Below are 26495 nucleotides of genomic sequence, written 5' to 3' on the forward strand. Positions count from 1 at the left end.
TAGAGGCCCTGAATTTTGTTAGTGTTTTTATCCAAGAACTTAGATTTGTTTTTGAAGAGAAAGCCCTCAGAATTGTAATTGCTGTTATTTATTTACACAATCTTCTGTTATGTAACAAGCCTCTATTCACCAGTGATAGCCAATTAGAAAAGAAAGGACCGTGTATCCGCCGGTCGTAATTACCATTACAAAGCAATTAATCGCAGTAACTGTTGCTGAACTGTAAAGTCACCTCGGTCTTTGCTCCAGCGCCACACAGCTGATTTCCATCCGGGGAGGAGGGGAGGGCAGGGGAGGGGGAGTCTGGAGCTCATTGGACCTTGTAACAAGCCTGCTAATGACCCACCTCTGGAAGCTTCTAAACGTGCGCCCACCGGAGGCCAGCAGGGCAGCGACTGTGGACGGGGGGAGGGGGGGTTGCTCTTTCAGCTCAGAGGCTTTTTTATCTGGATTTAAATCTCACTTCTGCTTCTGGCTGACTGTGATTTTAGAGAAGTTACTTGCACTTGTGGTAAGATTTCCTGGTTTGTCGAGAGAATTCAATTCTATTGACATCCCTTTGACTGCATTTTCCAAATAGCATCGCAATAAGGTGGGAGAGGGTTGACAGCGAGGGAGCCCCCCAGCATGCACATCCCAGCGTCTGTGTGAGAGGAACACCGTGTGTCTGGGTGCTCTGAGGAGTCAGCTGCGCACGCGGGTGTCACTAATCAGCTACGTAGACTTAGAAAGTCGGTGGAGACCCACAGCCGTAGACAACTTCTAGGGTCTCCTCAGTCGCATGTGGATAAGTCATTAGGATGGACCCATCTGACTCTTCCCTCCACTTTTTCCATTTTTTAATAAACGGTGCAAAGCTGAAAGAGCTGCTGATAGAACTGAGACTTAGTTCATCCAGAAAGTTGTATCAACCAGATGCTCGTGCAGCTTCTGTGTGGTAGATGCTGTAGAACAAAGGTGAGGAGAGGTAGGTCTGGCCCTCGAGGACCCCGAGGCCTAATGGGGAAGAGAGAACTACACAAATAGCTACTTCACAAGGACCATCAAAGTGATCGAGGTAGAGGTAGGAGGTTGTGTGTACACCTGAAACTAATGTAGTGCCATGTGTCAGTTATGTACTGAGAGAGAAACATGTGGCAGTGAGTCATGTTATCTTAACCATAGTAAAAGGGGGGGAAATTAGAGCAGGAAGTTAAATAAAAGGTAAGGAACCTCGAAGAAGGAGAGGGAAGGGAGTGTGCCCTGCAAGTGGCCCTGGGCCTTGAAGTCCAGTAGGATTTGGAGACAGGGAAATAAGGGAAAGCCACACGGGCCTAGACAAAGGATGGGAGCAATGGAAAAACCAAGGGCACATACAGCAGTAACCAGGCAATTCATTCTGCCTGAGAAAAGGGCAGGGACGTGGGCATGGTGGGGGAAGTCTGGAAAGGGGAATGGAAGCCAGACCCTGGAGTCTCAGATGTTAGACCCCGAGTCTGCAGGCCAGGGCTTGAAGGCTGGAAGGAAGAGACTAATCAGATCAGAATTTAATCAGGTGAGTCAGGGGCATGGGTATTTGCCAAAGCAAAAGATGATGAAGGCTCCCACACACACACCACACACACGGGACTGTAATATGCCCTCATTAATGAGGCCAGGTCATAGCTCAGTCCTGGAAAGAGATTCCTGAGACTGAGGTAGGATAGTAAGGAACTAGGAAAATTCCTTGGCGAGTGGAATGGGGAAACTGAGACAGACAGCTAAACAGTCTGGCCGAGCAATTTACAGCAGATGCAGCAGGTTACCTGCCTAGAGATAACATCTAGGCCTCAGTTGTATTTCAGCCCCTGGCCCAGAAAAGCAGCCAAACCAGGCAGTCGAAGCCAGGACCAGCTGCACTGACTAATGACCCCCTGCCCTGGTGCCGGCCAATCAGTGGAGACCACGACCCTGCAAGGGCACACCTGGAAAGCTGATGAATCTTCTATTGAGGTCCTTCCCTAAACCCCCAGCCTTTAAAAACCCTCAAAACAAAGGACCCAGGGGCCCACTTCCTCCCTGGAGCAGGACCCCGCCTGTCCCTCCCCCTCAGGCCCGAATCTCCTAAACTCCAAGGGTCCCCAGGAGACTTGCAACCAGGCAGCAATGGGCAGTGGCAGCTCGTCCCAGGCCCACTCCGTGAACCTGTCTCCAGGGCCCCCTTTTCTCTTACTTCCCAGTGAGCTAAAGCAGCCCAGCCCGGGCTCTCTCCTGTTGCTTCTTATATCCTAGGCCCTTCCATGTTTCGCTGTCCCCAGCTTTAAGAAAACTTACTGTCAACATCACCTGGACTTGTGAAATCTCTGCTGCATGAAGGCAGGAAGCCACACAGTACCGGCTGGCCCTACACAGACCTGCTCAGGCCCAGTCCCCTTTCCTGTAACAAGATTAGAAAATGGTACTGGAGAGGGCAGTTGTTATAGGAAGGTTCTGTCTTTGGTAGGTTGGGGTCTGCTTGGGCTCTGTCATGGGGGAGGCCCAGCCAACTGCAGGCAGGAGATACCATAGGATGGCAAGACAGGCCTCCCCTGGAGAGTGCAGACGATAGGGGAGATCTTGTTGGTAGGGGCGTTAGAGGAAAACCAGAGCTCAGCAGTAGTTAAAGAGGTAAAAACATTTTGCTCAGGAACTCTTGCAATAGAGGAAAAGAGACCTTGGTGTAGAACTGGGCTCAATTACAAATACTCGGAAAGGTGGGGCGTGGGGGGGTAGGCATTGGGTGATGGAAAGTTACTAAGAGGAAACAGGGACTCTGGCTGCATGGACTTGATGAGATGTTGCTGGGGTCCAGCCAGGGTGATAAGGTACCACCTGGAGGGTGGCAGAGGCTACGGAAGGTGGAGTTTTCTCTAGACTGACGGCAGGATTCTTGGTGAAGCTGGGCTATGTGCTCCTGCGGGGCTTGTCAAGAACAGGGTTCACGGGGTCCCCACTCAAGTTTGGCCAAGGAGAGAGTCTTTGTAGGTAGCAGGAGCACAGCCACAGTGAACTGGACCTTAGAGACAGGACCCAAGTCACTGAAGGGCTTAGAGAAACAAGTTTTGAGGAGCATGGGTCTGGGGGAGGCATCAGGTCAGACGGCTTATGGAGTCAGGGCAACAAGTCAAGGACTCACTAGAAGAGGAATCCAAGTTGAGGCTTGTTCCCAAGAAAGAAGTCCCGTGCCCAGTGACCAGCATCTCAGACCCCGGTGGAGAGGAGGCCAGGGAGACTGGGTGGATGCTGAGCCATGGCTGGAGCAGAGCCAGGCCACAGTGGGCTCGGGGACCCTGCGGTGCTGATTAGCCGTGTTGGCTGGGGCTTAGCTCCAGGCCGCTCATTACACTCGCCCAGATGGCTGCTGAACTCCTAACCCTGCGCTCATTAATCCTGAATAATGGGCTGGTTGTAACACAATTCTCAAGTATAAAGTGATGACACCCTTTCTCTTCCCTGACCCCTGGACTCCATGGAATCTGATGCCTCGGAGAAAGGTCCCTGCTCTGGATCTTTTTCCTTGTGAAAGAAACATCTTAGGGTGTATTGACAGCGGATTGAATTATGCCGTTAATAATCCCGCCCTTAAGATGATATTCGTAGGTCGCGGTAGTTACGGTTCTTTCTATAAACAGAGCACAGTCCTGTTTTCTGTTTGTGACATAAAACCCAGAGCACCTCCGACCGTGCACACGTGTCCTTAGAGCAGAAATGAATTAAAAGGAACGAAACGTCTAAGCAGTGGACTGAGAAGAAATGCGTTTCTCTGATGTGGTGCTTGGGGACATTTTCCTAGAAACTGCCCTCGCCGGTTTTGCTCATCTCCGTGAGCTGCTGACGGCTTCGAGGCCGGTCTCCAGGACTCCGTAGAATGGGCACCGCAGAAAAGCGCCACAGTGTCTTCTACACGAAGGGGATTTCGTGGCCCAATGATTTGCAAATACTGAGCCAAATAGTCGCATAACTTCCTTACTTGAGGACTTCAGGATGCTAATTCTCGTGAATGTCCGAGATACATATTAAATTGCAGTTTCCCAAATATTTGACTACGTGCCCTTTTCTCACATGGCCCCATGAACAATTCATGAGTGCAAGTGTGCTGTGGCATTTGTCTTCCCCCGAAACGGATCGTGTTTACTAAGAGCAGGGCGGTCCGAGCAGCTCCCTGGCGCACCTGTTCCCGGGGTGTTCCGTAGCTGCCGTCTCGCCCCCCGAGCGCTCCTGCCCCCGTGCGCCTCAGTGGGCGACAAAGAAGCGCGGGGCGTTCAAGGGTAGACACGGCAGCGTGGCCGCCTGCTCTGCCCCCCGGGATGTGACTCCCTCCGGGGAGCATTCTCCCAGAAAGCCAGGGTGCTTTGGAAAATGTCCCAGGCAACACTGAAGTAAGTATTTGTTTAAATAAAACCTACCACGTTAGTATATCGTGAGAAATTTTACTCTTCAAATCGGTGTCTTTTGTTTCTTAATTCCAGGGTCCTTTCCATAGTGTATTCGAACTAAGATTTGAAAATTGAACAGTAAGTCCCGCTGTGGGGCTCAGTGGTCGAGCATCATCGGTGCACCTAGAGGTCTCGGTTCTATTCCCGGTCGGGGTGCACACCCGGGAGCGGGCTCATCCCCAGCAGGGGGCGTGCAGGAGGCGGCCCATCAAAGTTGATGTTTCTCATCAATATTTCTATCTCTCTAAAAAAAAAACACCAATAAAAACATATTTTTTTAAATCTCTTTTAAAAAAAGAAAGCTAAGCAATGCAAAGGGAAGGTGTCCCTGCATAACCGGTCTCTGCCCCATGGCTCCAGAGCGCCAAGTCTGCTCCGTGTTGAGTCAGGTGACCGTAGCTGTTTAATGCATTATTTAAGGCTATAAAAGATTAATTTGCATTCTTTCCTCAGCTTCCGTTGGCTTCGGGAATGTGGGTCTTAAGTGCCTGTGTGTGGCATCGTCAGAAATGTCAGAGTTTCTGAATTACTGTTTATTAATGAAATGGTGAGCCCAGGCATCTCTTTGATGTAAAAGCCACAACTGCTGTGATGTAGAGGAATGTTTCGGTAAAGGTTTTTTCAAACAGCTTAGAAAGATTCATGGGGCCACTGTCGTTCACTCCTGGTTAGCAGCATTCACAGCCGAACAGCTGGTCTCCATGTCTTTGGGATTCTCGCATTCAATGTGGTTTCGCTGTTAGAATGGTTGTTATCAAAAAGGAAAGGAAATCATAAGTGTTGGTGTGGATGTGGGGAAAGGGGGGCCCTTGTACAGTGTTGACGGAAAACAGTGTAGAGGTTCCTCAAAAAATTAAGAATAGATCTACCTTATGATCCAGCTGTTCCCCTTCTGGGTACATATCCGAAGACTATGAAAACACTAATTCTAAAAGATAGACGCACCCCTGGGCTCATTGCAGCGTTATCATAGTAGCCAAGGAATGGAAGCAGCCTCAGCGTCCATTGGCCACTGATTAGGTAAAGATGGGGCGTGTTTATCTACAAGATTTTCAGAGGAGGCCCCACGTCATGTGGCAGGTAGAGTGATTGTGTGTCTTTAAAGCTGTGTGTGTGCACACGCACACATGTAATAACCAGTTTTAAAATGTTGATGTGTTTATTGGAGTGAGGTTGAGTCTGATAAACCAGAAAGGGGAAATGCTGGTGTGTTGCTATAATTTTTCTCTTACTGAAAACTTACATAACTACCTACTGCAAATGCTTTATTCTAGTTTAACACAACTGATGAGTCCAAGGTCATCCTTCACCAATTTTCAAGGTATTTAATTTTCTAGTGTAGTACTTCTTTTAATGATAATCTTTTTTTTTTTACCCTTCGGTTGACTTTGCAGTCTCCAGTGAATGCCATCTGGCCCTAATTGCAATTTTTCAGATTATTTTTTGGCTCTTTCCTGTCTCACCAATTACCCTGGGTTGATTTTTTTTTCTTCCATTGTGATAGTTTATTATAGCAGATTACTTCATTGCCTATGAGTGGTTTTTACTGTTTTTCTTTAAATTGTTTTTAGTATGTGTGACATCTCTTTTCATTTCTAAAATAAGCAAACATCAGTTGGGTACATTTTACATAGTGTATTGGGATCAAGACAACATAGAACTTATCTAAGTCAAAGAATTTTTCATTCGATCAGAGTACAACTTACCTTATGTGTTCCTTCCTAATATCAAGAGTATTTGCCTGAAATAGGTAATGGTGTGGGGCGGGGGGTAGGAATCTAGTCTGTTATTTCAGAAAACAGACAAGATGGTAGCTTCCACATCAATAGGAAAGAAGATTAGTATCAATTTAACTTACTCTGCTTTTTCTCCAGTTGGCTCCCTTGGTGAATGGACAGCAGTATCCAGGGGCTGCCACCAAAAAACATTGTTTCCCCTCTTCACTGAAGCGATTCCAAACCCCTTGTGCCATCGCGTCATGTATTAAAGACCGACAGATGATTTTAAAGTAATAATGAGACCTTGGGTTAAGATGGGGATTAGGAATCAGTGTGATTGGAATTAAAGTCTCAGGGGAAGACATCATCCCAACCCTGTTGTCACCTCACACAGTGTTCCTGTGTATGTCTGTCCCTGTGTCCACATTTTCCCTTTGTGTAAGGACACCAGACACATTGGATTATGGTCGCACATGACCTCATTGTAACCTGATTAACTCTGTAAAGACCCTGTTTCCAAGTAAGGTCACATCCTGAGGTCCTAGGGGTTGAGACATTGGCTGTGCATCCCAAACCCAGCCAGTCTCACACATTCACTGCGGTGTAGGAGGCCTGTCTTGAGGGGCATTGGAAAGGCCTCCAGTCCTCCAAAACCTGCCTTCTGGTGAGCCGCTTGTACCAAAACCCATCTTTACCACCCACTCCTCCGTGTTCCATGCTGCCCTTATCAGGAGCTGGTTCTAAAATGTGAGGCATGACTCTCAGAGAGGCAGTACATTGTGTCACTCACCCCAGCGTGTCACCTCAGCGTGGATTTACCAGATCATTTGCAAAATGAATTAAAAATACATCAGTCAACGGCGCACTCCTTTTGCTGAACACTAAGCTGAGAACAACGGGGGAAAGAAAGATGAGCTGATTTTAGGGAACTTCCAGGGTAATTTATGAGACAAAATGTATACAGGGAAAGCAAAGCTGTAGTAACAGTATTTTATTGAGTAACAAATGACTTGGTATTTTAGAGAGTATTTCTCTAAATAAACCAGGTACGGTGGGCAACCCTCATCCCCTCCACACAGCCCCAGCCCAGGGCCTCCTGCCTCTCCGTGGGTAATAAGCCCACAATGCCCCTCCCGCTCCTCCTTTTAGGGAGCTTTGTCTTCGCTTCCCTCCCTGAGTCGCAAAGGGAGCCTTCGTCTTCTAAAGATGGAGAGCTGTGTGTGTAGTATTGCTTGTTGTTAACAGAGAATTTATACCTGAAATTACAGGAATGCCACAAAATAGGCAGTGTGACTTGGCTCCGAATTCTCAGAAATGTTAAGGTTTGTTTTTCATTCATCAGTCCCCCTTTTCATATCCGTGTGTACTGCTGACTCCTCAGTTGGTCCCCATAGCAACACTGGATAATGCTAATGAAGCCCAGCATCCTGAGCTCTCCCACGGAGCATCTCTGTTGAAACAGCCATAAACCACACTTGCATTTATTATTTCCTTTCCTTGAAAGAAATCGATATTTGGGAATTTTCCCTGTGATCAGACTTAACTTTCTCAACTGTCTGACTAGAACTGGAGTCTCTAGAGACACTTTTTCAAAGGTGATGCCCCCTCCCCCACCCCCACCCTGCGTCAGGTGTGCACTTCGTTCTCAAGATGTGGCTCCCAGAGCAGCAGCCTCACCTGGGAGCTGTTGGAAATGCAGAGTCACAGGCCACACCCCACACCTGCCGAATCAGCGGCTGCGGGCGGCGCCCAGCGCTCTCTGCTTTAACAGGCCTCAGGTGGCGCGATGCTCAGAGTGTGAGAGCCTCACACACAGGCCGGGCTGCAGGGGCCAGCACCCCTCTCCAGCACGATGGGCTCTCCCGGCGGGTGGGGAGGCGTTTCACTGCGTTCCCCCGTCACCTGATCTGTCTACACTGTGAAACTAGCTGAATCCCAGCTTGTGCTCAGTGGATAGAGCGGTGGATGATGTCTGAAGGGTTTAGCTACTGAAATGTTTCCTAACTCTTATTTGTCGATTATTAACAAGCAGAAGGAGAAGCCAGGTAATTGCCGTTGAGTCTACAGACTATCAAGTTCTTCTTCAGTTTTTCTTTTCCGGGTTTGTTTGTTTTTCTCTCTCTTATGTTTTGATGTGTGGGTGCTGACAAGTACACCTTATTGACAAATTTTAAATAGTGCCTTTCCTGCTTGTAGTAATTCATCTTATTTCCTGAAACGCATCAAAAAATGCAGTAAGAGCAAGGCCCTTTTGGGGGCCGTGCCTCAGCAAATACAGGGAGCCGATGTCACAGAGAGCCACATGAACGAAACGTTTGCCTCGTCCTGTGAAGTTTTCAGAGGCGGGGAGGCCCGGAACCTGGAGCCAGGCAGAAACTTAAGTGGACAGATGCGGCTGGATGTTCAGGTGTTTAAAATTGCTGGTTACCACAAAAACAGACCCAGCTGAGCTCTGGTTTTCCTCTAACGCCCCTCCCTGTAAGATCTCTCCAAGGGAGGCCTGTCTTGCCATCCTATGGTTTCTTCTGCCTGCAGTTGCTCTTGCTCGTGATCAGGTCCCACCTAAAGGCCAGGCTGTCGGGCATTAAAGAGCGAGCCCATCAGGGTTCAGAAGTCAGGTCGGATTCACCTGCTCAGGAACCCGGAGGTGGGCTAGTCCGAAGGAAAACAGCGGCACAGCGGTTCCCATCGCCCCCTGAAGCCTGGCAGGCCCCTGGCACCACCGTCGTAGTTGCTGGTTGTGATTATAACAGGAGAGGGGCAAACGGGAGGCCGGAGCTTGTCGCGGGCGCTGGGAAGGGCGCCGCCGTCTGCCTGGAGCTCGAGTCCGCCGGCGTCCCCCAGCCCACTGGCAGCCGCTTCCCGGTGCTGAGCTTCTGCTTTGAAATTTGCCAAGTGGCCTGCGAGAAAATGAAGGCTTCAGTCATGTTTCCTGTTTATTAATATTAATGGTTTAATTTAAAGTTTTAATTGTTATTGAGTGATGGCTGGACCTCAAGCTGGGTGAACTTGAAACAGAAAGTTTTTAATCTCTAGCTGCCTGGGGGGAACCTTATTTAGCCTTTACGTAGACACTCCTGGAAATTGTTGCCGCGTTTTATTTTGACACAAAGTATTCTTTCTGTGGTTCATTGAACATTTTCTTCCACTGGATCCCTGTGCCACCAACCTGCCTGGTGGTATTTGGGGGAAACACACGTCGTTATAAACACCTTCCTGTGCCGGGAGCACGTGGGGTAATGAGAACCAAAGTTCCCCGCACTGTCCCTCAGATCGATGTGCCCGACGCCCGTCACCTCGCAGTGGCCCTGTGCTGAGACCCTCCCTCCCCCTCCTGGTACTGGCCGTCTGCGTCAGTGAGATCATAAGCCAGGCTCCTTGCTAATGAAGTGATTTACCCAACTGCTGGGTAACTAGAAAGACGTTTAACACGCCAACAGATGATCCGATTCTGCTTCATCCTCAACAAATACAATAAACTAAGGTACCATGCCAGATCTTACTTTTGCATAAATTAAGCTAAACCCGGACCTGTTGTTCCGTCACCTTGTGGACACCGAGTGAGAGGCCTGTTGCCCGGGGTTCCAGGTGTTAGCAGGCAACGTGTCTCCTCCAAAACCGCAGCTAACTCCCGGGCACAGGGCGGGGGGGGGGCATCCCCTCAGATCTGTGGGAAGGAAACTGAGTCACAGAAGGGTCCAGAGGTGTTCCTTGGTACTTTCACAGGGGATGCATGTTGTAAGTGAATTAACCACTGAAAAAGTTACTTTAAGAATTATAACCCCAGAGACAGTATCCAGTGAGGTTTTTTTAACTGTTTGCTTTTCCTGGTTTTGTTGGCAGTGCCCACAGGGACTTTTATTTAAAAGAAGAGGAAGGGGGAGGGGAGGGGGGGAGGGGAGAGGTGGGGGGGCAGAGTTCTGGAGGGGGTAATGACCGGCTTCCTTAGGGAGCCTGGGAGGCACAGAGCAGAGTGAGTCAGGGGGGCGGGAAAGGAACGGCTCAGACTGGCTGTCGGATGTGCCCCCGCCCCCCGCAGGCCTTCCTAGAAAAGGGAAAACTCTGCCATGCGGTGTCCCAGACTGCGAGTCGACAGGTACCGTGAGCTAAGCGACACAGGGTCACAAAACAAACCACAGACACGCTAGGGAAACGATCTTAAAGGCTTACCCGATGGGTGAGTTCACGTCCTGAGAAATGGGCCTGAGGAACTAAAGATAAGACGGAAGGAGACAGAAGCCGTTCCCTTCGCCCTCCAGCTTGCTGCTTTCTCTTCGACTGGTACTTCCCTTTCTTTAAAAATACATTACATATTTTTTTAAAAATATGGATCATGGTATAAATATGGTTTTGTATAATTTTTCCATGAATATTTTCCCATGCCACTAAATCTTTCAAAACACATTTTGCATGACTTGCTTAATTTCTAGCATTCACTTAATCACTCTCTTTTGTGGGATTGAGGTCATGTCTGTTTTTTCTACCATTAAATTAACGCCAGCAGAGAATTTTGAACAAACCCCTCCGTCTTGCTTTTATAGGGCAGTTATTTCTGGGAAGGGGTTAGATTTAGTTACCAGTGAAACTACATTTCAAATTACCTTTCAGAGTGTAAGGAATGCGGCCGTCTTCCAGATCTGGGGCAAGAAGCGAGCGAGGGCGGAGGGGAGGCCCTGCAGCGAGCAGAGGGGCCGGGGCAGCGAGCTGGGCCTGCCTGTGGCTGTGCCGCCTTCTGACCCAAACAGCGGTGACAGCGAGAGGGACTGCAGCCTTGCACCTGAGGCTCACGTCGGCTTATTTGAAGGCAATAAACGTCCTACAGGTTTGCGTAGTTTTTTCAGCGCTGTGCGGAAGGTTCAGTCGTGTCCTCTCTTTAGCACTCACTCTTCCGTGTGAACACCCATCCTCAGCCCCTGGGCGTCGGCCTAGGACCCAGGAGGTCGCGGTTCCATCCCGGTCGGGACACGTGTGTGGGCTATGGGCTCGATCCCCAGTGGGGGCCTGCAGGCGGCAGCCGGTCAATGACCCTCATCATTGATGTTTCTCTCTCCTCCCTTCCTCTCTCTGACATCAAAAAAGATGTATATTTTTAAAATAACCAAAGCACATTCATCTTCAGTGTCCGTGTCACATGAGCACCAGGGGTGCGCTCGCTCTGCCGCACGTGGGGGTCCCTCTGTGTGTCCGCCTCCCTGCATCTCCCTGCTCCTGTCGCGGCCTCAGTAGGTTCCATCTCCCTTCAGGTTCTGTTTCCAAATCACCGGGACATTTTAAAAAGCAATAAAAAACATAAAATAAAATTTAAAAATAGATTATCAGCGAGCCATGCGTATAGACCGCTTGCCCAGATTTCTGGGTGTTAAAGTGGCCAAGCTGCTGGCCAAGAATTCCCAGCTCTATGAAAGCTCAGAGAGAAAGCCCAGGAGGACGGGGGGACACTGTCGTCACAGAGAGGACTTGGACTTCAGGTGCCCATGGCAGACAATATCTTCAGTTTAAACTTTTTTAGATTATTTGTTTGCCTTAATTACTTGTTTATTCATGAAAAGTATACTGCATGTGATTATTTCCTGTATCTCAGTACATTAAAAGCTAAAATGTTAATTATGTAAATAAAGGGAACTTAATACCATGGAGTTAGCTCTGAGAATGTTTTGTAAACAATATAAAGGTTTATATATTTGTTAAAGTATATTTTGTCTTAGCACAAAAATGTGCTGCTATTCATGTTTAGAAACTTCACAGCCTAACATTAAAGAGATCCTTATGTTTTAAATTTGTTTCCATTTTTAAAATGGATACTTTGGGTTGTAAAAGTCCATGAATAACACTGTTTAACTTTATAGGGACTTACCCATGCACAGTGACCATAAAAAAGTAATAAACTTAGGAAGGAGAAATAATAAATGACCATATACTGTATTTAAATAGTATTTCTATGGTCAAGAAAGGGAGCGGGAGACCAAGGTCCCTGGTCATAATCTAAACACTGAGACATTTGTTCGAGGAGAGTGTAAGGGCTCGGGAAGCTTACTGTTTAGATCTGGTTCTCGAGGGGTTTGAACGCTTTTAAGGCTCTCTGCATCCCTTTGATGGCGGGGCTTTTATTCCATGAGTGAGCACCCCAAAGCTTGCGGTCTGGGGGCCTTGGGTGACACTAAACTCTCTCTTTCCCATTCGGATCTGTAGCCTCCTGTAATACAGTCTCGTATGTGGACTCTTGGAATGAATCCATTCCAGTTGAACTGGTTAGAAAGCTGTTTGGGTGAAACAAGTGCGGTTCTCTCACTGGTTTGCAGGATAAAACTAACTCCCTGAGGCCGGCAGAGCCTCCTGCTGGCTTGGCTGTAACGTGATGCGATCGCTTAGGGTCGCAGGGTCTAGGGAGCCCTGTTGTGACCCTCGACTGGGCAGGCGGCGTGCAGAGTAGACACAAGTGTCTACGTCAGTTTTTGTACCTACAGGAGGCTTTGCTCCCAGGCGCTCGCCAGCCGAGGGGTGCGGGGTCCTCTGCGTGACGCCCTTTCCAGTGGGGGGGGGGGGTCAGAGGCTCACTCAGAGCAGGTGGAACTTCGTGACCAGAGCAGCCCCGGTGACAAGAGCAGCGTGGCTCCCTGTCCCTGGGGTTACATCCAGAATCCCACCTGTTGACCCTTCGCCTCCTCAAACCCTGGGACTCTCGCCTCCTTCCACGTGTAGCTCCTGGGGTGCCCGGTTTTCCCGGCACCGTTTGTTCTGCAAGTGCAGAAAAAAGGGCCTCCCCCGCCTCTCCCTCTGCGTCCTCAGCGCGAAGAGCTCAACAGCACGGGAAGGGCTGCAGCTCTCGAAGCTTCCACTCACCGTAAGGCAGAACCTACCCAGGACATTCAGGAGTTTAATAAATTTGTTGCTCTTTTCTTTAAATAATACAAAAGTGTGCCCTGATTGCATCAGATCATGGTTTTGCTGGGAAAAAATACATGATTTCCAATACAACTTACATGCACACTGACATTCTTCATGTAGCAAACCCGCAGTAAAGAAACAGTGTATCACATTTTATGAATTTGATTACAATTCATAAAGTCATTTCTGTGTTTAGTCTGCTTACTATTTACAAAACACAGACAAAACTATTGTACTAAAAATTACTCCTACTGATGATTAAGACATCAGACACTAAAATAAAAACATGGCGTAGCTATTTAATTTCACAAATGGAGAAATAGCAATAGAAATACATTTCACAACCCTGAAATGTATGATTCTATCCAGAACACTAATTATACTGAGTAGGGACTATCAGATAGGTCATTTACAGTTTTCTGGATGCCAACCCACTTCATTAAAATATTGACTAGAATATTAATTCCAAAGTAATCTCCTGTGAAGTCAAATCAGTTAGATTAGGTTAAAGCCAACCTCTGGGGGTGCGCCATGAAGTTTCCACTGGACACCACTTATTTGGAGAGAGTAGGGCAGACCCGCAACCAGTCAGAGCTTCCCCAGTCAGAATTTGCCCACCCTCCTCCCCCTCCGTCTCTCCCCGGCGGATTTCAGTAAATAAGAGCCCTCGCCAGCCTGCCAGTTTCCTTCCCCATTCCTGCCCAGAAGTCTCCTGCTTGTCAACATCTTTTGTTACATTGGCCCTCCTGTCATTTGTCTGATTAAATTTCCATTAACTGGGTTAAAATGCTAATGACTTCTTTGAGATGAATGTTCCCAAATCTGTGTCTGCCCCTGACGACTATGACTGCCTTCTGCTGGTGGGAGATGAAACTGAGGACTTAGTTCCCATTTCTTACAGCGACTGAAAATGCCCAGCCTTGAGGTGCACCGAGAGCCCCGCCCGCACCCTGGGCCCCCCAAATAGGGCTCCGCAGCAGCTCCATTGAAATGCCCTGAGGCCTTGGCTCGTGTAGGGAGGAGGCAGAGGGAGCGCAGAGCCGATGGGGGCGTGTAAGTGGTCGCACAGCAGCACCGTCTTCCCTCCACTCCAGCTCCCTCCGTATTGTAAACCTCTCATTGGCTACAAACAGTAGAGAAAATATTTCTGGAAAACTAAATATACTTAACTGTGTGTGTGTTAAAGCATTATTGTTTTTTAAATATATCTTTATTGATTTCAGAGAGAGAGAGAGAAACATCAATGATGAGAGAGTTATTGATCGAGCCCGCAACCTGGGCATGTTCCCTGACCGGGAATCAAACCCTGATCGCCTGGGTCCCAGATCGAGGCTTAACCGCTGAGCCACGCCCGCTAGGCTTAAAGCGTATTTTTAACAGTAGAAATCTTGTCTGATTTAAATCCGTAAGTCAGTCAGTCATTGATCCGCGTTGGGCCGTGGACGGTGCACTGTGAATGGATCCCCGGGAATTTCTAAGGCACATCAGTGCGGCTGATGCCCATCCCTCTCTGTCCTCAGACCCACAGCCACACCTATTGTCTGGGGACAGCGGGAGCCAACCTACACTGAGCTTCATCCCGTGTGAAGACTCCTTCACTTCTGACTGGACTTACTTTTTGCCTCCCTGGCCCTGAGCCCTTGATTTATGTGGCCAGCGCCCCGTATGTTGCCTTGGATTATAGTTATTTGTACAGTTGTCTTATATTTTCCTCTAGATGAGCAACTACTTCAGGGTAGGAGTTTTATGTGAACCTTGTATTTTGGGGAGTCCCCAGCATGCACCTTCTGCATAGTAGGCATTCAGTTTAAAACATGGTAAATTTAATCAAGTTTTTCATCTTAAATGTCGACTTAAGTGACCGGATAAAACTACTTGCTTTGCTTCTTAATTCTGTTTGTTACCGTCACATTGAGGAACTCATCCGATAACATGCTTTCTACTTAAGAATATTCAGTGTTAAAGAAAATTTGGACAAATAAATCTATTCATAATCTCTCATTGTTTTTGTTTTGTATATTTTCCTTCAAATCTTATACTTGTATGTGCTTGCCTATAGGTGTTTGTTGGTGTGTGAAGTATTATGTGCAATTCATTGTGAATTAGGCTCCTTTTAATTAATATCAAACATGGTTTTCCATGTTTCTCCAGTGTCTTTATAACTGTTATTTAGCAAATGCACAATACTATACATCACAGATACACCGTAACTTACAGACCGGTTTTCACTTGCAAGACATTGGGTTCTTTTACTTTGCTCTCTCGGTCCTGTTGTAATAAAGCTTTCCTGGCTCTTTTCCTTGTCTTAAATTAGCTCCTTGAGTTTGCAAGCATGGCCTTGTCAGGTGTAAGGGCCGAGCGTGTTTACAGCGCTGCTGCTTAGAAGGAGGTGGCCGGCCCGCGCCTCGTCAGCAGGCTGGGTGTGTAGTGACCTGTGACAACGCAGATTTATTTAAGGTCTTCCCCCTCACTCCCCACTCTTAGGAAGAGCACAGTAAATTAACCCTTTAAATATTGGGCCTCGGTAATTTACCAAATGAATTCTCAGCCCAGGGGAAATCAAATAAAGGCCTTACATTCTTACTTTGAGCTTCAGAGATTGATGTGGTTAAAAAGACTGGGTCCAGCCTTCCCCGTTTTCCAAATGCATGTGCAGGGGACCTGCCCTTAGAAGTCAGAGAACCGGCACGTTTAGGAAGCGGAGGGCATTTTGTAGTGTAAGAGAATTTGGAAATACAGTTGCCTTCCTGGAGTTTAATTATCAGGATAAAACCAACACACAGTGCAGGAGATCGCCTAGGGGGCCAATGGAAAGGTAGCCGCCGTCGGCCCGATGGAAAGCTTAGGGAGCGGCTGGAAGATGCTGCCCGGCTTCATAAAGAACTTCGGGCAGCTGTGATCAGACAAATCACACCGCGGAAACCGGGGACAGTGCGCAGGCGGTGTTTGCTTTGCAAACGAGGAGTCGGCTTACAGCATTTTCCGAATAAAACAGCAAACAAACCGAAACACCCTGCCAGCCTTGATGGTCTCGTTTTCAGGATGGTTACCAGTTAATCAGACTATCGGAGCGCGGTGGGCGGCAACTAAGCCCATGCGACCTGGCTGAGTGACGCCCGGAATTGCCGCTTGTTCTCTCAGCGATCCGGCAGTGCTGTGGAGAGCGCAGAGCACGTGGTGGGGGCCCTGAGGGGGTGACGTGCGGCATCCGGCCGCCCCCCTGGAAAGCTGACCGCTCCTCGTCTTTGTGGACGTGGCTTCCCCTCTCTCGTTCGCTTACGGGGTCAGAAACCTCAGTCTCCTTATTTCCCTTCAACAGGGCGGCCTTTCTCTGCTTGCTGTGACGACACATGGCCAAGTCTAGGGTCACCTGTGTTCGCGGGTGCACCTATTAGGAATTCGTGACGGCTTTGTTCCCCGGGGAGACCCTCTCTCCTCAGTGTGGTTTGTGGACGGCTGACTGGCTCGAGCTGGGGACTCAGGCTTGCAGAAATCCAAGCCCCCCTAAATCCCAGACCATGGGGTTCCCGCAAGGCCCCCAAGAAGCGCGCGCCCAGGCGGGGTCTGCTGTGTAAGGGACCTGTTGGTGGCAGTGTAGGCCTGGCCCTGCGGAGGAGAGAGGCCAGCAGGGAGGGCTGAGGAGGACCTGACCTCCGCGCCGCTTTCCCGCAAGGCCGCGGGGAGTCCTGCAGCCAGTGCCACGGCACCGAAGTTCCACGTCTCGGGAAAGAGCCGGCCCACGCTGCTGCCTCCAGCCTGGGCTCAGAGCAGCCGCCCGAGCTGGGCTTCGGCACAGGAGGGCTTGCAGGGCCGGCCCTGAGGCGGCCCCGGCCAGGCTCAGAGCAGGGGACTGACCGGCAGGCCCCGGGCCACCACCCTGCTGAGGATCCACGTTTCAGCCAAACCTCCCGGTGGTCTGTGCACAGTAAACTTTGAGAAGCACTAGCCTGACGTAATAAGTGGACACTTTGGGGATCCTACCGAGAGTCAGTAAGATTGTGCACGACCGGCCCGGCATCCCTCACAGGGAGCTCTCCGGGGAGGGTGTTTCCACAGTTCATTTGAACGGAGCTGCTGTGCAGAGTGAGAACTGGAGCAGATAATTGGTTGTTGTTAACATGTAACGAATGTGCAGAGCCCGTCCGAGGCCAAGCAGAATTTCCAAGATGCTTCGCCTCTTTGCTGTGAGGAGCTGGATATGATTTACCTCCTTTTGCCTCCCAGAGTTTCAGGGCCCTGTAGCCAAGACTTGTGTGTTTCTGCATCTGCTCTTTCCACGTGGTCGGATGGGGATGGGATTCTTGTGTGCGGCTGGCCGTAAACAATCTGTTGCACAAATCTTACCGGTATGATCAATGCTGATACCAATTTGAACACGGTGATGAATGGTAGTTAAGGAGTCAGAGAGAAACTATAAAATCTTGGGGTCTAAAAATGTCCTATTAAAATTTTCATTTTCTGGGATACACAGTAACTCAGGTTCCCAGATACAGACTATAACCTAGCACCTCCCAGACCACAAGCTTCTCATGCGCTGACTCTGCGTGTTCACAGTTGTTCCTATCCTGGTTCTAGTGTGTGTGAACGCCTAGGTCCGTTCTCGTAGGAATAATTTGAAAACAGAGACACTGAGCACTGAACATATCAAAGGGAAAGAAAGGAAGCCCAGGAGAGACGAGAGTTTATAGTACAGCCCAGGAAAGAATAAAGCCAGGGGTAGAGACAGGCCGTGCCCAGTGGGTGTTGGCAGGTGTGAGCCCTGACATTTGAGGGCTGCTGGTGGCGGTGGGGTCAGGGAGGCCGCAGGATGCTGGCAGGACACACGTGCATTCAAACAGCGCTGACCGGACGTGTTAGAGGGGCACGGTGGGGATGTGCGCTTGGCCCTGGCGCAGAATAACGCCGTGGTTGAAAATAGGCTCAACTTACTGTGTTCGGGCCACTTCCTAGCACTGTGAGTTCGGGAAATTACTTAGCTTTTCTAATTCTCAATCCTCTGCTCTGGAAGGTGGGGGTTAACCTAGTACTAACCCACTAGGCTTGTTAGAGTCAATTGAGAAAGTCCCCTAAAGCATGTTGCTGGCCACCTACTAATCGCAAACACCCAGCAGTGTTAGTTCTGTGTCCCTGGCGGCTGTTAGTTAAGTACGCTGTTTGTTTCCTGCAGTCAAGCAAAATTAATTTGCAGATGCCTCGGCCAAATGTGAGGAGAAGGCGAGGTGATACAGGGCTGTCTTTCCCCCTGCAGGTCATGCTCACTGGTGTCGCCTTTGGTAGAGCACACCCCCCATTGTTGCCTGTTCCCGGGAGTGTGAGATAGTATTAGGGACTTTCAGACGTATATTACTTCTCTCTTTCCCCAGTCCTGTATTTTACAGAAGTTAACCTACAGCTGAGGAACTGTAGGGCTCCAGGACTCCCTGACCTCGCCTCATTTCATAGGTAATTGGTAAACACACCAATTTTGTTGATAGTGCTTCTAAAGTGAGATATATTCTCCCTATTTTCATATATACCCTGTGTTTACAGAACTGAGATAAACAGTGTGATTTGGCCAACTTGAACCTCACAGATTATCGTGGGCGATGTGGTAGAGGGTGTCTCCTGTGGCCACCCCCTCTCAGCGCAGCTGGGTGACCCCTGTCCCCATAACCTGTGTTGTCTCTCTCTCTGTCTCTCTATCTGTCCCTGCAAACAGTGTGAGCACGTGAGCCTTGAGCAGGAAAGGCCAGCCCTCGGTCCGCCCAGCTGGCGTTTGTGGAGTGAGCGAGCGAACACTGCCTTTCTCACATCACTCTCCCAACCCCTGGGCCACAACCAGCAGGGCACCAGTAGCCGGTTCAATGAATTACTGGTTACAAGGAAGGCCTTCTAGAAACACGGCACAATGAGATAAAATAAATAAAATTTAACAATGGATTGAATAGTAACCTAATTCCCAAGCCTTCGATCTGGAGAATGGCTGTCTCCCTTTCTGAAGAAGGCTCCTGCCCCGCCTCATGCCCAGTGCCTGACCCTACTGCCTGGTGACTAACTACGCAGTCGCCTGCAGAGGTGACAGGCCTGCCCCAGGAGACAGCAGAGGTGACAGGCCTGCCCCAGGAGACTGACTGCAGGGGTGACAGGTCTCCCACAGTGTGATGACTCAGCCATGGGTCAGAGCTGGGCCTTAGAGCCTTAGCCCAGCATGTCTCAGCCTCCCCTCCCCCTCCTCCAGGTGCCCCTGGAATTGTTGCCATGGGCCAGCTGCCCCGACAAATGGGGTTCCCCCATTCGAGCCGGCAAATGGGGAGTCTGAGCTGTTTTGCAGCACTCCTTGCATCGGGGTCGCAGACGCTCTTTGAAACCGTGAGACAGTGTCCTGCTTCCTGGGGACGTAAATATCTTCAGGATCCTCTGAATGCAGGAGGTGAGAAATCCCCCTTTACAGTGAGCTCGGCCCAGCTCTTCTCTCCCTCTCGTCCCCCCAGGCAGGAGGGACTGCATCCTGGAGCCGCTGTCCCTGCCCGAGGGCCCGGGTGGCCGCGGCAGCCCCGAGGGCTCGCCGTCCGTGCCTTGTGTCCTCTGTGAGGAGCGTTTCCCTGCAGCCCAGCAGGACCAGCTTCTGAAGCACATGGTCATCGAGCACAAGATCGTCATCGCCGATGTCAAGCTGGTGGCCGACTTCCAGAAGTAAGTGCTGTTTCTGTTCAAGGGGTGAAGAGAGTTACTCCTTGGAGGGAAGGCACAGCTTGATGTGAAATTGCCCCTGTGCAGCCACGAACATTCCCACTCTTCCTTAGGGTTCCCCTTAGCCTGTAAACAAGCCTTTGCTCTCCTGTCTTCTGGAGTGTGGAGCTGCCATTGAGAAGGTCACCTGCCGCCTGCCCTGGGACCTGGAAACAGCAGCTGCCCGAGGCGCGGATGCTGTTCCCTTTGCCCTGTTCCCCGAGGCTGTTGACTGTGGATCTCTACCAGGCTGGGATTATTTTATGTTGTGTGTCTGGGGCCATAGACATGCTCTGGCTGAGTCAGTCCTTCCAGAAAGTCCAGAGGAGACTTGGCGAAAGGCCACCGAAGGGCAGTGTTTGGAACAGGGACCCTTGGCACCTTTCAAGCCCAAAGGGTGTCATCCAAGAAACTCTCAGCTGAAGTGTTGCAAGGAGGTTGAAAACCAGAAAAAAAACAAGCTGTTCAACAGGCCAGGAGGGTGCAAAGGTAGACAGCTGCTGAGGGTGACGGCTGGGACTGAGGGGAGGAATGGGAGCAGGTAGAGGCGAGGGGGCAAGGAACTGCCACCGCTCTGCCACCTAGCCGAGATGCCCCCAGACAGGGCGCCTGCCTCACCGAGATGCCCCCAGACAGGGCGCCTACCTAGCCGAGATGCCCCCAGACAGGGCGCCTACCTAGCTGAGATGTCCCCAGACAGGGCATCTGAAAAGCATCATTTCCAAACATCATGGCTCCTTGTTCATGGAGTAATAAAGTAACTTAGCCCATGTGAAGACTGCCAGACAACAGGCTTACATCTTTTATTAAACACCCAGGATGTTGGACGCTGCTTCTCATGTATCTGTTTAGTTATCAATAATTTATTTTGTAAATGAGTAAATTGAGTTTCAGAAAGATTTAAACTTTAAATCCAGGTTTACACCTCTGAACACAAAGTCCCTCCTTCTCTGTTCACTGTGGCCTGAGGGACTGGGGGAGTTGGTTATTAAAACGTCAGCTTTGAGGGGTGGATCACAGTCTTCATTTAAAAAGCAGGACTCGCCTGGCTGGCCTGGCTCAGCAGTTGAGCGTCAACCTAGGATCCAGGAGATCTCAGTTTGATTCCCGGTCAGGGCACAGGCCCGGGTTGCGGGTCCGATCCCCAGCAGGGGCCTGCAGGAGGCAGCGGATCAATGACTCTCTCATCACTGATGTGTCTCTCTCTCCCTCTCGCTTCCTCTCTCTGAAATCATTAAAGACATATTTTAAAAATAAATAAATAAAAATAATAAATAAATAATAAAGAGCAGGACTTTTCCAGCACAAGATCTGTGCAGACGAGAGACTCGTACTGTGTTCACTCCTCACTACGAAATAACTCAGTGACAATGCAAAGGACAGTCTGGCCACGAGATCAGCTCTACCTGGTCATGGCTCGTGTAGTTTCATACAGAAACTTTGCTAAGTCCGTGAACATTCCTCAAAGGTTAGCAGCCTGTATGTTGGAGGAATTCTCACTGCCTTCCAGCAAACCGCAGACCCACGTGGCACTACTGTTATTAAGGGCTGACCACCATCCTCGGTCTGTCCAGAGGCTGTCTGTCACCCACGGGGTCCTCAGTGGAGCGGTGACCAGCAGCGGCTCTCCTGCTTTTTATGTTATCTCAGCACCTGGTTCTGCTGAGAAATCTGGTTAGTCGTGAAACAGCTGTCTGTGTATTTCCATTGGGAAGGACAATCGTCTTCTGTCCCTGACATCTCCACGGGACGAGCTCCTGTGTCCTCACCCTGCTTCCAGTGCAACAGAAAACACGCTGAGGGGACTAAGGAGAGCGGCCCGGGCGCTGGCCCGGAGCCTTCAGCCTGCTCCTGCCTGGGGGTGGGCCCCAGCCGGGGACGGGAGGCGAGGAAGAGAGGGACGTGGAGGAGTGGGGGTGCTGAGCTGGCGGTGGCTAAGGAAGGCCGGTCTCAGCCTTTCCTGGACACCTGTCCTGTTTGGGCTACTTGGATGGGTCAGACACGCTCCGCCTTCTGCTCCTGATACTTCTGAGCGGGAGCCGTGAGCCAGCCCTAGTCGGCGCGTCGTTTATAATATCCACGGTTTGAGGCTGAGCCTGAGCATAAGCAGTGTCATTTTCAGGTCTCAGTTTCCATCAGAGGCTGCATTTGCCCGGTGGAGCTGCAACCCCGAGGGGAGCTGTCTCCCCAGATTGGGGTGAGGCTGTCCCACCGCAGCCCGAAGCCCAGCCCCTCATGGGGCCTCTCCGCAGCAGCGCTGTGTTCCCCCTGGGCTGGGTCGCCGTGGCGCTGACCCTCAGCCGAGCCGCCCCTCAGCCAACAAACGGAATTGTTTTGGAACTTTTTTCTCTTGCTTGTAGACATTGGATTGAGGCTGACTTCTCACTGCACTATTATCATGACCTCTCTTATTTCTGTGTGTAAGATGAGCACCCACCCTTCAATTTATTGGGGAGTGTGTACATTTTAAAGCCATATAAATTGAGATGTGATTTCAGAGAAACTTCATCATCACATAAAAGAATTCATCTTAACTTTCCCATGTGGATTTGGGGCTAGTCGAGTTTAATCATTTCCACGCCTTTCAGGGTAATTTCACTTTATTAAATATCCATGTCACATTTCCACAGCGCTCTGCGGCCTGCCTCTTTCTGAACTGTAGCAGTGACCCGTCAGCGGGCGACCTGTTGCTCTGGGGTAGTTAAATGTTGTGATGAACTTGCGTCACTCTGCGGGAAGCGCAGCCCTGAGCCTTCTCGCCGTCTTTCCCACAAGGTACGTCCTGTACTGGAGGAAGAGGTTCGCGGAGCAGCCGGTCACGGACTTCTGCAGTGTCATACGGATCAACTCCACCGCGCCGCCGGGTGAGCACACGCCGGCCTGCCGTGTTCCCTGCACCCCAAATTCAAACGAATAATCTCTTAAATTAGGGTCCTCCCACTTGCCCGAGAGCTAAGACTAAGTGGCTGTCGAGGCTGCCCGGCCGCAGAAGAGCGAAGAGAGGCCTGCTACCAGGAGAGAGAGCTTAGGAGACACGTGGCTGTGTTCTAAGGAATAAGCCCTGGAAAATGAAACGTATGGTTTCTCATTTATCTCTCTAATCTCCCAACAGAAGAACAGGACAATTACTTTCTGCTGTGCGACGTTTTGCCGGAAGACCGAGTGCTCAGGGAGGAGCTCCAGAAGCAGAAACTGGTAAGGGCGGCCCTGAGGGCTGTGCTGGGAACACCGCCCGAGCCCTGTGTTCCTGCCGTTCTTTCCTCGTTGCTGTTTTTGTTTTATTCTGGTAGCTTTCAAACATACACAAAAGAGGAGACAGTAAATACATCAGGATCTTAAAACAGTACCCACTGGATTGACGATAAAAGCTGGCCACAGTAAAAGCCCAGAGGGAATTTTTGGCTCTGTTTTGCTTCCTGGGTTACCTCTAAAATAACAACACAGCTCACACATTTAGTGTCATTTTAGCCGCCACACATGCCGGGGGCAGCCGCCGTGGAGAAGGGCCGTCGGCTGAAACTGAGTTGAGTGGATGAGCGTTTTTCCCGTCGCTGGAATGCGCCTGCACCAGCCCTGCCCGTGCCCCCGGTGCCCCGGTGCCCCCGGGAGCTCAGCATGTGGCTCCGTGAACACAGGAGCCTTTCCCATCTCCAGCAGGCTATTTAAAATCTCGGCATCTGTCCTCTTTAAAGAAGGTGGCGGCATATACTAGTGTTAAATGTTCACTTTCCTAATTTGAACAAATTCATTTTTATGTTGCTAATTTTGTTTAAAAGCTGGCATCTCGTTACTCTCTGTGGTTAGTCTCAGTTATTACTGGAGGTTGACCTGCTCTCCCTTCAGGGCTCCTCACCAGTGTTCCGGGGACCTTGGGGCTGGGCCGCATATGTCATGAGGGCTGTGGTTTCACCGTTCCTGCTAAATCCTCAAGGGATCCCGAGGAAAACCCACCGACCACAATCGTGTGACCTGAGAAAGCCCCTGATGCAGTTGTATCTCGTAAACACCCCGAGTGGTTCTTTCCCCCTGAGGAGGGTGATATTGTTGGACGCTGATTTATGTGTAAAAAGCATGCTCCCCGTGGCAGCAAACCCAACGCAGTAACAGGGCTCCCTGAGTTGCTCTTCCTTTCCTACTGTAATGTCTTAAAATCTGCGAAACAGACGAATTTACTATCATCTTTTATGGGTTCTGTTTGCTCGTACAGGGTCATAATTTTTAATTTCCAGGAGTTTTTTCACCCTTGCTCACAGTGTCTTCATCAAGAATGACCAGGATGCCATAATCCTGGTACCCACGGGCTGTCTCTGTAAGAACCCAAACCCTCTGCTCCTGCCACTGTGTCCTCAGTGCCAGAGCCTTTACTGAGTGTCTGCAGATAGACTCACGTCCCTAGAAGCAGCTGCATCCATGAAACGTGGATGACCGTTTCAGATTCAGACTCCAGCTCCCACCTGCAGGTTTCCCCACATCAGGCGGTTCCCCAACACCAGCTGGTGTCCTGCAGTTCAGCTCAGTCCTGACACTATCTTCCCAAAGATCCCACAGGTGCAGGGCTCAGTCCCACAAGGCGGCCCCACTTCAGACGCCAGCACAGGTCCAGGTTGTCACCTCTGCTTCTGACCAACTGGCTGTAAACCAGGGGTTCCCATGACCCCCTCCTTGGGTTCCATTAATTTGCTAGAGCCGCTCACAGACCTCAGGAAACCCATTTACTCGCTGGGTCACTGGCGTGTCACAAAGCATTACAGACTCTGAGTGAGCGCCAGATGAGGAGACCGGGTGTGTCTCCGTCCCTGCGGAGTTCGGCCCGAAGAACAGCATGGGGGTGCATTCTGGTCCATCAGCCGGAAGCCCTCCAGACCCTGCCTTTGGGCCTTTACGGAGGCAGAGGCGTGAGGGGCTAAATCACTGGCCATCGCTGATTGAACTCAGTCTCCAGCCCCTCTCCCTGCAGGAGGTGGGGTCGGGTCTGGGACTGGAAGTTCCAACCCTCTAATTACGGTCGACCCCCCGGCAGCCAGTCCCTTACCTGGGTGCTTCCCAAAGTCCTTCAGTAGCAGCGAGAGACACCTGTGTAGCTCTCGACTCAGGAAACTCCAAGGGTCTTAGGAACTGTGCGCCAGGAGCAGAGACAAAGACAAATAGGTACCTCTCATTACAAATCCCAGCATCACGTCTTCTTGCCAAGCTTATAGTCCGACAGGTTGATAGATTTAATGAAAGTGGGCATTGTGGCAACTTAAAAGAAGCAAAATGTGACAAAACTGAGTCAGTTCGTCCACAGTCCCTGAATTCCTGCGTAACTAGGTGATCTACGGAGAAGCTCAGTCAGAAGCCGAAAGGCCAGTGTTAATGTTCCCATCTCGGTGATGGAGAAGGTGGTAGAATAGCTTGTGGCGCTGTGAAGACGGAGCCGTGCGTGCATCACACTTAGCACAGCATCTGCCACCCAGGCAGCGCTCAGTAGTGTTGCTGATCACACAGACAACACTAACGCTGTATCTTAACAAAGGATTGGGGAGGGGGAGATTTGTAGAAGGGGGGAAGATGCATATGGCTCTGCATCGACCAGGGAGCATCCTGAGATGTCTTGAATCAAATTACAGTGGCGGAGAGTGAGAGAAAGAGGCAGGAATGGTTAACCAGTTGGTAGCTGTGAGCCAACTAACAAGACCGCTGCCAACCTTAATGCACGTTGGCGCCCGGACTCCACCTCCAGGCGGCTGTCGGCCACCCCTCGGGGCCCCCAGAGGCACCCTGCAGAGCGGGAGCTCAGGACTGTCGCCCGCGACCAGGCGAAAGTAGCAGATATTCCCCCGAACAGACTGCGCACCTGTCCTGGAAAGTGCCCCACGCAGCCCGTGAACCTAATGTCAGAACCTCGCGGGCGGTTTTGATATCGGTCACTGAAGACATGGCCTTGTGTTACCTCCTTATCTCAGGGCGAGCCGTTCCTTTGTCATTCTGAGCATCGGTTTCTGCTCTCCCGTGTACAAGTACTTACCTAATTGACGTTCTCTAAATTGCTTTTGTCTAAATTGGCTGATTTTTATCATTTCCCGCCTGACTCATTCTCATCCAATCCTCCCGCGTCTGTCCCGGGGGCCGTGGGACGCCACCTGCTGTGCCCGCTGTCCATTCACATTGGCTGCCTCCAGCTGCTGAGTCAGGATGGAGACGGCGCCCTGACCCTCCGCTGCTGAGCTTGACATGTTAAACCATTAGGCCAGGGTGCGGCCTGTGGGCACGGCCTTCCGCCTGAGACACAAGCGGCCTCGCGTCGGCTGCTGGGGAAGTTCAGACACGTGGCGCCTGTGCCCCTGCCCTCGCCTCGCCCCCTCCCGGCCCTGAGGAACGTCCCGCACACCCAGCCGGCAGCAGGCTCTGTAGAACCACGGGGCTGGCGGCTGTGGTTTGCGGGTCTCTGCGCAGCTTCCTGTGGGCTCTCAGCATTACACTGTCCTGTTGGGAAGGGGCTCTCAGACCCACCCAGACACCCCGCTTCACGGGGGGCGGGGCACGGCTCCGGGCGGGTCTTCTACAAACCGAGTGTGTGAAATTCGGTTTTCCTTTCCCGATACCTCTTCTTCTTGACTTTCACTGCCAATTTCCATTTTCACGTGAAGGTCTCTTAAAGAGCAATCATTAAAATTGTCTGATACATCGACCTCACCCCTTGTATTTCCTCTGCTTTCGCCTGTCCGCTTGCTGCCAGCCTGGAGCCCTCTTCTCCCTGGGCCGGAACGTG

The 26495-nt window shown here is 50.5% G+C and overlaps 1 protein-coding gene across 2 annotated transcripts in view; it reads left to right on the forward strand.

Annotated features, from left to right (window-relative positions):
- Window positions 1-26495, forward strand: part of ZNF277 (zinc finger protein 277) — a 44190-nt gene that overhangs the window by 5456 nt on the left and 12239 nt on the right. For both annotated transcript variants that reach the window (XM_081147754.1, XM_081147755.1), the window contains exons 2-4: window positions 19507-19708; window positions 22520-22608; window positions 22857-22939. In XM_081147754.1, coding sequence (XP_081003880.1) covers window positions 19507-19708; window positions 22520-22608; window positions 22857-22939 — 374 coding nt within the window. The remainder of the gene's footprint in view (window positions 1-19506; window positions 19709-22519; window positions 22609-22856; window positions 22940-26495) is intronic.

This window comes from Miniopterus schreibersii, assembly GCF_964146895.1.
Source record: "Miniopterus schreibersii genome assembly, chromosome: 9".
NCBI classification, from domain to species: Eukaryota; Metazoa; Chordata; class Mammalia; order Chiroptera; family Miniopteridae; genus Miniopterus; species Miniopterus schreibersii.